Source organism: Engystomops pustulosus, chromosome 7, assembly GCF_040894005.1.
Source record: "Engystomops pustulosus chromosome 7, aEngPut4.maternal, whole genome shotgun sequence".
In the NCBI taxonomy this organism is placed as follows: domain Eukaryota; kingdom Metazoa; phylum Chordata; class Amphibia; order Anura; family Leptodactylidae; genus Engystomops; species Engystomops pustulosus.
Genome location: NC_092417.1, coordinates 33049577 through 33063234, shown reverse-complemented (window position 1 = coordinate 33063234; position 13658 = coordinate 33049577). Strand labels below are relative to the sequence as shown.

Genomic DNA, 13658 nt, shown 5'->3' with positions numbered 1-13658 from the left:
TGATTATTAATAACAGAAATTTCAACAAAGTTGTCAAGTATCTATGAATGGAATAGAATTCTTTTTTGCTTTCACTAGGGGGTTGATACCCAGCAATGGAGGACCAGTGTCTTTACGTAGGCTTCCAGGGAGAGAAAGCTATCAATCATCTTATGCAAATGGAGTGCAGTCCCAGTATCTCAGCAGGTGGTCGACTTCCTTCTCTGTATCCAGTAAGTACAAATGCTTGTAAGTGTCTGGTACTTTAATGCAGATTTTACGTCTAAAATAAAAGGTGCAATGAACATAAATTAGGAGGTTACATTTGTTTGCTAGCTTGAATATTTTAATTTTCCTAAGATACTTGGGTTGGGTGTGGTAGTCAGGACTCTCACTGCCAATCACTGTGTGTGGGCAGTGTAATCAGGACTCTCACTGCCAATCACTGTGTGTGGGCGGGGTAATCAGGACTCTCACTGCCAATCACTGTGTGTGGGCGGGGCAATCAGGACTCTCACTGCCAATCACTGTGTGTGGGTGGGCTAATCGGGGCTCTTACTGTCAATCACTGTGTGTGGGCGGGGTAATCAGGACTCTCACTGTCAATCACTGTGTGTGGGTGGGGTAATCAGGACTCTCACTGTCAATCACTGTGTGTGCATGGGGTAAATCAGGACTCTGCCAATCACTGTGTGTGGGCGGAGTAATCAGGACCCTCACTGTCAGTCACTGTGTGTGGGCAGGGTATTTACGAATCTCACTGTCAATTACAGTCTGTGGGTGGGGTAATCAGGACTCTCACTGTTAATGTACTGTATTTATACAGTACTACTAAAGAACACTCTACTTAAGAACACCCGACTTACAGACAACCCCTAATTACAAACGGACCTCTGGATGTTGGTAATTTACTGTACTTTACCAGACTGTACCAGGCTACAATAAACAGCTATAAAAGTTATCACAGGCGTCTGTAATTCAGCTTTATTGTTAATTCTGGTTCTTATGACAACCCAACATTTTTAAAACCTAATTGTCACAGGGACCAAAAAATTTTTCTGGGGTTACAATCATAAAATATACAGTTCTGACTTACATACAAATTTAACTTAAGAACAAACCTACAGAACCTATCCTGTACGTAACCCGGGGACTGCCTGTAATCAATTATATTTTTAATATAGGATATAAGACTCAACAAATGGAAGTCTCTGGAAAACCTGTATCCACTCAGCAGGCATCTGCTGCATGTGAGTATTGTCTGCACATCCACCATTCATGTATAGATGTGAAATATGGAATGTTTATAATTAGCCTCACAATTATTCTTAGAATGTTTAATCAACTGACTAACACCTTTAGTACCATATGCTTGACCTGAACCCTTGAGTATAAAATTGTCTCCACTTAAACCATAACCACACACACAGCGTGAGAGCCTCACCCCCAGCTCCACCGGCCACCAACCTCTCAGCTAAGTGGCAAAAAAAGATGTGGCCCTAGACCAACTGTTGGAGACAAACCAAACAATTCCTCCCTGATCATACCCTGGCGGAAAAACTACCAGATATAGTTCCTAAAAATCCACCTTCTGTGTTGTGTACTATTTTAAAAGCCATCGCCATGCATGAACCCTTAACCCCATAACGCAAAAAGACGTTACTGTACGTTCTGTTGCATAGGGGGGGAGTATGAAGCGAACTCAAGGGCTGAGCCCTTTTCATACTCACCGGGTGTTTGCTTCACAATGGAGCAAACACCCTTCGCTGACACCCGCTATCAGTGCCATCAAAGGTTGTTAACCCTTTGATATAAAGGGCGGTGGCATCTTGGCTCGTATCGTTGTTCCACGATGAAGCCATGATAGCCTTGGGTCACACAAAGATCTGAGGCTATCATGTTTTAGGCTATCTATTACAATGTATGATTTGCACATTGTAATAGATAGTGTGCAAACTCCCCATATACTGCCATACTGTAGTATGGCAGTATATGGTAGGATCAATCAGACAACCTAGGGTTAAAGTACCCTAGGGGGTGTGCGAAAAATAGTAAAAAATAAAAAAAGTTTAAAAATATATACAGTATATTAAATAAAAACCTAAAAAATTGAATCCCCTCTCCCCTTTTCCTTAGAAGTCATATTAATATAAATAAACAGGAAAAAACACATTAGGTACCGCCGCGTCCAAAAATGCCTGATCTATCAAAATTATAATAAAGTTTTTTCACTGCATTTAACCCTGTAGCGGAAAATAGAGCCCAAAGCCCAAAGTTTGCCATTTTGAAAAATATAAAAAAATTCAATAAAAAGTGATCAAAAGGTTGCACAGTCCTAAAAATGGTAGCATTGAAAATATCATCAAAAGCTGCAAAAAATTACACCACCAACAGCTCCGTACACCGAAGTATGAAAAAATTATTGGCGCCAGAAGACGGCAAAATAAAGATATTTTTTTTTCGTACTGAAGGTTTTCATTTTTGTAAATGTATGAAAACATTATAAAACCTATACAAATTTGGTATCCCAGTGATCGTACTGACCCAAAGAATAAAGGAGACATATTATTTGGGGCGCACAGTGAAAGCTGTAAAATCCGAGGCCACAAGAAAATGGAGCAAATGTGTTTTTTCATCATTTTCACTGCATTCAGAATTTTTTTCCAGCTTCCCAGTACACGGCATGGAATAATAAATACTGTCACTATGAAGTGCAATTTGTTACGTAGAAAACAAGCCCATACACAGCTCTTTATATGGAAAAATAAAAAAGTTACAGATTTCTGAAGGTGGGGAGTGAAAAATGAAATCGCAAAAACGAAAAAGGGCCTGGTCCTTAAGGGGTTAAGTCGACATGCTCCCCCACACACGCACACAAAATTAAGCAACCTCTGAGAGGCCAAAGTCAAATACATCAAGACTCACCTCTGTCATATGAACACCATCTGGGTCCGCATTGTGTTTGTCCATCCAACATCCTTTGACGCACCACCAAACCCCTATTCATATGAACCAACTTTGCACCACCAATCAGCGCAGACACTGCAGCATGTCTTCACGTCTCCGTATGATGTCAGACTACACAATTAAACATATTAGGATGCAGATCCAATAAGCTAAGCAAATCCCGTTTGAGTCTCCTGCAACTTGGGCCGCACCTGGTCCCGTTTGAGGCCACAAACCAATGGACACTTACCTGATTGGGATTAAGCTCTAAAGACCTACAACACAATCACAACCTCAGCCTCCTTTCTGCCCATTAAATGAAAGAGAGGCCAAACAGACATATTCCACACTTTTTGGCTTCTGGGAGAAAAAAAAGAAATACGAACCATCTACTGTACACACTATACAACTAGTGCTTGAGTAACCACAAGCGAACATAAGATTTAATGTGCTGTGACTGCCACGCCCAATGCTCCTAATCTCCTCCTTCGGAAACCCGCAAGGAGAAGCCTCAGTGGCAGCCCCTGAATGAGTGAGAACCGTACTCATGAGGACTCAACCCAATCCATGACAAGCAAGACCCAAAACCAGCCATGAATAGATATTTAGACAGAGACGTACCATCCTGGACCGCTTCCGACTTTCTCCATCTTCTGGTCTCCTGCCACTCTCCGCCCAACCAGTAAGTCTGCGGCGCAACATCCCGCGCTGTGGGGAAGGTGATGGGCTCAATCTCTCAGACGACCATGTGGCCCACAATGTCCGCTTGCCCGAGTCGGCAGGCTGAGCTTGAGGTCCCAGGTCTATTCTTTCCACACCTCTCACTGCTGCCTCCTCCCGCATCCTCGCCAATAACTCTAACTTTAATAGCTCTAAGCTGACGTCCCACTGTTCCCGGTTAACATTGTCCTGATATTTTTTTCTGGCCAGAATGAGGCTTCCCTTCCTGCCAGCCCTTATAAAACATAATACTCTACCCCCCCCCCCCTTTTCATGGACCCCTATCGCCTCTCCTGTTATTCTTCTCCCTCAATGACCCCTCCCAGGCCAGCCGGTCATGACCGCTCTCTACCCACCTGCAGTAGGCTCTGCGCTTACAGTTCTGATCTAGGGCTTTACTTACATTACTAGGGCTTTACTTACTAATGCAGTAAAGGGCTTATTGGGAAGATCTTTAGTGGTCTGGGGCAGCATAGGAGTTTTCCTTGCGTCCCTGGCTTCATAGGGCAGTATATGGGTTACTGGAAACCCCCTTGGTGGTCTAGGGCAGCATAGGAGTTTTGCTTATATCCCTATTGGAAGAGGGCAGTATAGAGATATACGGTAACATCCCTAGCGGCCTGGGGCTGCATAGGGTTTTTTCTTACATCTCTGTTGGTCTAAGGCTGAAAGGTAACATCCCTAGTGGCCGGGGGCAGTAAAGGGGGTTAGTATAGGGCACCATAGGGATAAATGGTAACATACAGTGAAAGAGTAAATTGTAAGATATCTGAGTTTCTGGGACAGTAGAGTGTAGGTCGTCTAGGGCAGTATAGAGGTTCATCCCTGGCGATGTAGGTAAGCCAAGGGTTAATAAGAAAATTGGGATGGTGCAACCTAATCAATAAGAGACTCTTGGCATATCTTTCTATCTGCATCATTGCTGCAGCACAGCTCAGCACTATTCATAGCCTATACCATGGCCTGTACACACACTCTCAGTACAGCAGACACATTGGCGCACATTTACTTACCAGGTCACTCAAGTTCACAGAAAGTGCATTGTCCTTCTATAGTGCAACGTGTGGCGATTCATTAAGATCGTGCGCTTGAAATCATGAATGTGTTGCTGCCCCTCACAGGACTGACAGAGTTCACCATATTTTTTATGGTGCATCTTTAATACAGGGTGTGCAACATAATTTGAAAGTTAAATCCGAATCAGTCGGATCAACCGTCGGCACACCCCCTTTATTCTTGTGCCGCATTGAAGCAGAGCAGCTGCGCTACAAAAGGGTTGCGTGCGACACAATCGCAGAACACACACTTCTAAAATACCGGTGCAAGCCGCTTTAACCATGAAGAACGTGAACAGTCCAGCTAAAGTGCGGCGCAAAGCCCTTAGTAAATGTTCCCCATTGCATATCAGGACTGCAGATGGTTAATAACAACACACTTTCTTTGGAGGGTCAAGATCTAGAATTTCTAGAGGCTCTACTGTCACTTCTTTATACTTTAAGCGATATACTCCACACACCTTTCTTCATACGGAATTACATTTATAAATCAGTAAGAAAACTGGTCAGTGCTGGGATTTCCTGCTATGAGCGAGGCAGGAAGAGCTACTTCATCCACTGTGTAAGAATAAAGCAGTTTTTATGGTTCCTACCTGTCATGATCTGCACAGTTATTAGCCTTTTTGCATGCATTATAGTTCATTGTGGAAAAGATGTGACTTTAAAGTAGTATATTTTGTGGTTTCTGTAGCTCGGCGCCAAAAGAAGACACCAGAAAAATCAACTGGGAATAAAGGTAAAGTGCATTAGTAGACAATACTGTCTATGAGACCAGCAGTATCTATTACCTAGCAGAAAACAAGTAACAAGCCATAGGGTCAGGGTCAAGCAGCAAACAGAGTCCTGGGTATAGGCTTGTAGAAGATATGGATAAAAGTCATGGGGATGCCAGAGTTATCAAGAGAAAAGCTATTGAATCAGTATCGTGGTGAAGGGATTGAGCGTGAAGGGGACCCATTAGTAGTGCGCACACTAGCTCTTTAAATCTCAAGAGGGGAAGCAAGCAGGGGCAGCTGCGAGTTTCAGTAGGCCCCTGGGTGACAGAGCCTCAGTGGGTCCCTTTACAGTAAACTCACATGGAGGCATTAAAAATTCAAAAACTAAGTGTCTCCTGTTCCCCAAAATATTCCATAGTTTATCATCCCAAACAGCCCCCTCATGGTTATTTTATATAAAGCCCCACTCACCTCCTATGGACTCATTATATACAGCTCCCCGCACCCCCATGGATTCCTTATATACAGCCTTATGTGGGCCCCCAGCAGCCCTGGGCCCCCAGCACTTGTCCGGGTATGCCCAGTGTTGGTTCTGACCCTGGAGCCGCTGGTTGGCAGCCGCAGATTACATGTGGTAGTTGCCACATTGAAAAGGAAGATGGAGCAACAGCACAGACGCATCCAACCACACAGTAGTGGTAGATTCCCTGTCCGAGATGGTCAAAGGAGGATTGTGTGTGTGAGGAGTGGCACTTGTATGTTGTCAGTGTGGGATGGAGGCTTATTTGTTGTTAGTGGAGAAGAGGATACATGTTTATTGTGAGTGGGGGGAGGGGGACTTGTTTGTTGTCAGTGTGTATCGGGGGGGGGGAGCTTGTGTGTTGGGGAGGGGGACCTGTGTTAAAATGGGTTAAGATGCCATGCCTGAAGATATACAGTACTCTGCATTGTATTATATTTGAAGGTCTACATGCACACAAATGTGGGCAATTTGTATCCATGCCGAGAATAAGCTTTGATGCATGTTTCGGTCCATTAACTGAAGCTTGTATATGTGATCAATGTGATGCCTACACAATAACGCATGCACTATAAAATGTGTCTGTGTGCATGAAGCCTAATAGAAATATTTTAAAATTTTTTAACATAAGTTTGTGCCATGAAAACTCTTTTTTTTTTTTTATTTAATTAATTGTGCCTATTTGTGACTTTTGCGAAAAGTGAGTATGATGGAAAAGAGCTGGACCTCTGCACCCTGCATTTTTAATATAATTTATGTTAAAAAAAAAGAAAAAGTGACCTGAAACTATTGTGAATCAGTTCCAGCATTCTTGTATATAGGAACTCTCCATGGTTTTACTATTAGATATGTACAATGATAGCAAAACTTTGTTATCAGTCTTGTGGGCAGAATTTTATCACACAGCATGCTACACTGCAGAAACTCTGAATACACACCTCAGCCGCTGCAGAATCTCTTTATACACGCCTCACCAATCATTGCAATTTTTTCCTTGCCCCTGGCTACTTCTACCATTTTGCTTTGGCTTATCTATTGCTAATGTGACTCCGCCTACTTGTGATGGCCCCACCTTCGAAAAATTTTGTTGCCTCTTCTAGATTTATATTTTCCAGGGTTACTTTAAATTCCCGGTCCACCCCTGGTGGAAGCATGTAGCCAGTTCCCATGGACCCATTGCTCTTTATTTCCATTTTCCATACAGATTGTAAAGCAGAAATCGCCTTTCTCTTAGACGGTAGCAACAATATTGGACAGCGTCGTTTTAACCTGCAGAAAAATTTTGTGGCTAAAGTCGCCCTTCTGTTAGGGATCGGCACAGATGGACCTCACGTAGGAGTGGTACAAGCCAGGTAGTAGGTCATGCTATCATCGGTGGGCTGAACCATTCATTTATGAACTTTTCAGGATATCACTCCACTGTATTGATTTTTTTGTTTTAGTGAAATGCCGAAGACAGAATTTTATCTGAAAAACTTTACCTCAGCGAAGGATGTCGTGTTTGCCGTGAAGGAAATCAGCTTCAGAGGTGGAAACTCCAACATAGGTCAGTAGTCATAATGTCATCAACAACTTCAACTGTGATCTGGGTGGGTTCAAGTCCTACCGACCCAATACTGAACTACTTAACCCAATACCAGTATGTGATGAGGAACTTAATAACTTCCATATGATTTTTCTTTCACGTCCCAATCAAATAATTTTTTAATTGAGATTTAGAATGGTTGAATAAAGTCACAGAGAGTTTAAAGGGCATCAACCACATGGATGCAGTTGTTCGAAACCAAGCACACTTACATTCTAGGATACCTTCTTATTTTCAGGAGGACCTTAACCCATGAAATCCCTGTACATCTGTTCCTGCTCTCACTCTACAAGTACATAAGTGCAATTTCAGGACCTCCAAAAGGTCCTGGAACCGCCGATTGAAAGGGGCAGAAAGGACGCATCCTCCATTCCCCTAGAAGCTTGATTCTAGTACCAGATGTGATTCCAGGCTTAAAGGGGCTTTATTATATTTATCTATAACCCAGAGTCCATGACAGTCTTCATCCGCCCCTGCATTATCGAGACAATAACACACAATGATGGCATAGTGCTAAAGCCCTAACAAGAAGGGACAGAGGAAAACCTCGTCTGATGTATAACCATGCAGATTCATGAAATACAGATTATTGGACATATCCCATAATGACCAATCACTTTCCATCTCTTATTCCTTAGAGGCCTTTTTTATATGAAAGCTACAACCAGATTGGCTGCTATGGCCAACTTCTCCACCATTATCATAAGATCCTCCCCAGAGTATTCAAGTACATTGGGGAACATTTACTTACCTGTTCTTTGGAGTTCACAGAAAGTACATTGTCCAACGATGATGCACTCTGCCTCGATTCACTAAGATGGTGCGCCCGATATCCTGCATGTGTCACTTCCCCACTCAGGTCCGCCGGAGTTCACCTTCTTCTTCCTGGTGCATGTAAGTGCATTGTCTTGCAACACAATTTGAATCTTAAATCCCGCGCTCAGTCCGATGCTGTCGGATCGTCCGGCGTCACGCACACCGATTGCTGTCTGGAAGTCCAATTGTGTGCAACACAATCCCAGGAGAAACCCCTGTTAAATACCCGTCAAAGCTCCACAAATCCGAAAAACGCGAACAGTCCGACAAGAGTGCGATCCGCGACCCTTAGTAAATAAGCCCCATTATCTCTGTGTATTTTTATGATCTTCGTTTGTAAAGATTTCTCTTAATTTTTTTTGTCTTCTTTCTTGGGAAGGAAAGGCCATGAGACACACTGCCCAAAGCTTCTTCACTAATGCAAATGGATTAAGAAAGGGAATCCCAAAAGTCATGGTGGTGTTTATAGATGGTTGGCCCTCTGACAATATCGAAGAAGCGGGTATAATTGCCCGTGAATATGGCATCAACGTCTTCATCGTGTCTGTGGCTCCTCCATCTCCAGAAGAGCTTGGAATGGTGCAAGATGTGGCGTTTATAGACAAGGTGATATAAAAAGGGGTTATTTAAAGGGGATGTTCAGGGCTAGAAAATATTGAAGAATATAGCACCACACCTAAACATAGGTTGTGCCTGGTACTACAGTTCTAAGGAAGTAGAGTTGAGATGTAATACCGCACACAACCTGAGGACAGGTGTGGCAGTATTTCTGGAGCATATAGCAAATGATATGGAGAGTTTTACAAATGAATGACCGTAACTTGTATCCTACAGGCTGTCTGCAGGAACAACAGCTTCTTCTCCTTCCACATGCAAAACTGGTTTGGCACGGCCAAGTACGCAAAGCCACTGGCACAGAGGTTGTGCACACACGAGCAGCTCTTCTGCAGTAAGACCTGCTACAACTCCGTCAACATTGCCTTCCTGATCGATGGCTCCAGCAGCGTCGGTGACCAAAATTTCCGCCTTATGTTGGAATTCATGAGTAATATTGTGCGTGCCTTTGAGGTCTCCGACGTGGGGGCCAAAGTGGCTGCAGTACAGTTCACCTACGATCAACGCTTAGAGTTCGGTCTGAACGACTACACCAACAAGGATGACGTCTTACGAGCCCTCTACAACGTCCGCTACATGAGTGGAGGCACCGCTACTGGGGAGGCCATCACTTTCACTGTGCGCAACGTCTTCGACCCAGTCAGGGACGGACACAACAAAAACTTCTTAGTTATTCTAACCGATGGGCAGTCGTATGATGACGTCAGGGGTCCAGCCTACGCGGCGCAGAGAGCAGGTAGGTTAAAGTATTCCGCAAATTGCTGAAATTCTAATACAGGTGGTCCCTTACTTAAGAACACCCGACTTACAGACGACCCCTAGTTACAAACGGACCTCTGGTAATTGGTAATTTACTCTACTTTAGCCCTAGGCTACAATGATCAGCTGTAACAGTTATCACAGGTGTCTGAAATTAGGATTTATTGTTAATCCTGATTCTTATGACAATCCCAACATTTTTAAAATCCAATTGTCAAATAGACCAAAAAAAAATGGCTGGGGTTACAATAATAAAGTATACAGTTCCGACTTACATACAAATTCAACTTAAGAACAAACCTACAGAACCTATCTTGTACGTAACCCGGGGACTGCCTGTGTTGTAGACAATTTTAAAAAATGTTGGGAATGAGTGCGCTATTTTACAAGAAATAGCTTCATAGATTTCAAGTTTATACAAAGCACAATCTATGGCGCCCTCTAGCGACTTTGTTAAAAAAAGAAAAGCAATATGTAACTCAATTGGCTATGTTAGGGCTAATTGCCATCTGCAGTTTGGCATCCGTATAACAGTCTCCATTCTTTTCTTTTTTAAATAGATTGTAATTTAAACAGATGACTGAATGGATAATTAAAAATTAATGTATAATATATTATATGTTATAATATATAAATTAATATATATATTTTTTTAGGAGCGTTTTAAGGTCAAACTACCATTCAAACCTCTATAATTCCCCCATCATCATCAATGTAAATTTTAAGTCATGTTATCCATGCAGGGTTTTTTTACTGAAAAAAATGGCGATGGCTGCAGTACTTTTTTCATTTTTTTTTTGTTTAAAAAAAATCTGTGCGCAACGGAAATGATAGTTTTTACATTGAAGTCCATGGGAGACGGAAACAGTTAGAAACTGTTTCAGTTTTTTCATAATTTTTTTTTTTTTTAGTTTAAACAAAACATGTAATAACGGAATAGAAAAATGCTGAGCACGCACTTCCGCTAGGATACAAATACAAGAGAACTATACATACATAATCCGAAATTAAAAATCATAAATTTATTAAAAAATACATAAAATACATATATATACAAAATACTACTGATCACACAAAATTGAACATGATAATTAATAATGATAATAGGTCATATTCAATGATGTAATACAGGCGGGGCTACAGGTACATGGGCACAAAGGGCCCTTAGCCAATGGGGATGAATGATGATGCCGAACACAGAAACCTATGAACTCTTATAACTTCCAAGCAGTATAGCAATGTGGAGTATGTGGTTTTGTCCCACACAATCCTGGTAATGTATGTTTCTGTCCAGTAGAGTATATTGTAAAAGAGAAAGCCAAACGGAAGATATTCTACGATAACAATGATCATGAGAAGATCGTGATGTCCAATTTGAGTTCAAAAACTGGATTTGTATCATAGCGGAAGTGTGTGCTCAGCATTTTACCATTTTTTTGCTCTATAAGACACGTAGGCTGGCATGGTGGCTGAGTGATTAGCATTACAGCCTTGCAGTGCTAGGGACCTGGGTTCAAGTCCTGTGTTTGAGTGGGTTTCCTCCGGTTTCCACCCACACTCCAAAACATACTGGTAGGTTGATTAGATTGTGAGCCCCATTGGGGACAGGGGCAGATTGGGTAAGGTCTGTGCAGCGCTCCGTAATCTGTGTGCGCTATATAAAGGAATTATTATTGCTAGCAGCACCATCTCCACTATTATATATTAACATCTACATTTTATCCAGATGGATGGGTTTTGAGCGCTGCTAATCTTTTGGACTTATTAATTTAAACATGTGAGGCGTTAGTGATAACTAATATATGGTTTTCTCTTTCCAGGGGTCACTGTCTATTCTGTGGGTGTAGCCTGGGCGCCTCTAGACGACCTGAAGGACATGGCATCTGAACCCAAGAATTCCCACGCATTCTTCACTAGAGAATTCCCAGGCCTGGAGAATATTGCTCCCAGTATTATCCGTGGGATCTGCAGAGATTATCTGGATGCACAGAAGTGAGATTATGAGGCAGAACATCTCCCTAGAGAGGATTGTTAAACAGACAGCTTACACATTGTATCATCTCTACACACATTACCTGTAAAAGCTGGCGCCCATCTTTCTAGGCTTTCGGTAAGACCTCTGCATATAGGACAGCAATTACCCATATATGGTAGAAGTCAACCGCTGCTTTTGCTTAGGCTGCGTTCACACTGTCATTCACGCTCCACGTCAAAAGTAGGAAGATTGCACACGGGTCATAGATATGGCTCTGTGAATACAGGATTATTGGATTATCAGAAGCAGGTCGCAGCCACCACCACAGCTGAAGACCTTAGACCTGCTCACCCAAAGTGACTAATAACCCATTGCACCTTGGCCATCATGGACCAGCAGGACTTTGGGTGCAGCATTTTCCACAACCAGTATCCACATGTAGTAATGTATACTAAGGGAATAGGATACATAGCAACTTCTTCCAACTTCTATCTATAGCAGCCCACATATAGATCACGTGTTCACATTATACAAGACAAGTTGAATAAAAGTATTTGTAGGATACATGTTCTATGTCAGTGTAAGTACCTGATTTTTTACAGGTATCCAGCAAAAGCACTGAAAATGAAGAATAGTCCCCGCACCACAATCTGATCGGAAGTCATCCCTATATAAATGTGCATAGCTACCTAGCTTGGAAAGTACAGGGATTGAAAAGAATACAAAACACTTTATATTGAATCTATTCAGCTCCTTCTGCTCTATAACATGCTGCCTGCAAATATCACACTATGCACAATCTGCTCAGCTCCTCCTACTTTGTAACGAGCTGCCTGCAGATAGAACACTGTAAAATCTGCTTGGCTCCTCCTGCTCTATAACATGCTGCCTGGATATAGGACACTATGTACAATCTGCACAGCTCCTCCTGCTCTATAACATGCTGCCTGGATATAGGACACTATGTACAATCTGCTCAGCGCCTCCTGCTCTATAACATGCTGCCTGCAGATAGGACACTATGTACAATCTGCACAGCTCCTCCTGCTCTATAACATGCTGCCTGCAGATAGGACATTATGTACAATCTGCTCAGTTCCTCCTGCTCTAAAATATGCTATATGCATTTAGGAAACTATGTACAATCTGCTCAGCTCCCCCTGCTCTATGACTTGCTGCCTGCGAATAGGAACCCATACACAATCTGGTTCACCAGCAGCCATCCTATAAAACTACAAAATAATGAAAGTTTCCAGACATAGCTCAGATGAAGTCTACCATTCACTCATAAACACTATATGGGCACTATATGTGTAAGCAATATAGAAAGCAAACACTAGGTGGCAGCAATGTCCCTTTAGTGCAATAGTGAATGTGTACAGGTGGAGCGTTCAAGCACTGAAACCATATCCAAATCCATATTGCAAGAAAATATTTGAAATCTCTGTAAAATGTAATTGTTTTAAAAATATATATTTCTGTATTAAAAATCTGGAGAAAAAGAAAACCTTTTCAGGATTCTGATAAGCCTTTGCGTCACCAGATTAGCCTTATGTACTCCAGCATCTAGAGTGTGCAGTACCGTACAGTTACCTGTGTATATATATTTATACGTTTGAGTGATACCTAAAGACTGACATATCAGACCAAGCATGTAACGTTACATCTAATAAATGCCTTGGCTATACATTCCAAATTATTCCCAAAAATGGCTGCAGATGATCTTTTGATTTTACGCCTGTGTAACAGTATACAAAAGAAAAAATACAAATTACAGGAAAAACCCAAATCATAGGATGCTACAATGATAGGAGCTTTGGGGGGCGGCGTGAGATCAGTGTGTCATCTTTTTATTCTTAATTTAAAAAAAACATGCTATCTTTTACCATTTTCTAGCGGATCAATCTGAGAGCTGCTGGGGAAAGACCTAGCTGCTGTGACTCACCAAAATGTGTTACAGCAGTAAACGCAC

General features: G+C 42.1%; 1 protein-coding gene across 1 annotated transcript in view; it reads left to right on the top strand.

Moving 5' to 3' along the window:
• COCH (cochlin) overlaps window positions 1-13395 on the top strand; it is a 29203-nt gene extending 15808 nt beyond the window's left edge. Inside the window, exons 5-12 of the mRNA XM_072115401.1 lie at window positions 79-212; window positions 1164-1229; window positions 5392-5436; window positions 7141-7288; window positions 7379-7482; window positions 8717-8943; window positions 9172-9688; window positions 11532-13395. Coding sequence (XP_071971502.1) covers window positions 79-212; window positions 1164-1229; window positions 5392-5436; window positions 7141-7288; window positions 7379-7482; window positions 8717-8943; window positions 9172-9688; window positions 11532-11707 — 1417 coding nt within the window. The 3' untranslated portion in view covers window positions 11708-13395. The remainder of the gene's footprint in view (window positions 1-78; window positions 213-1163; window positions 1230-5391; window positions 5437-7140; window positions 7289-7378; window positions 7483-8716; window positions 8944-9171; window positions 9689-11531) is intronic.
• Window positions 13396-13658: the final 263 nt, after the last annotated feature.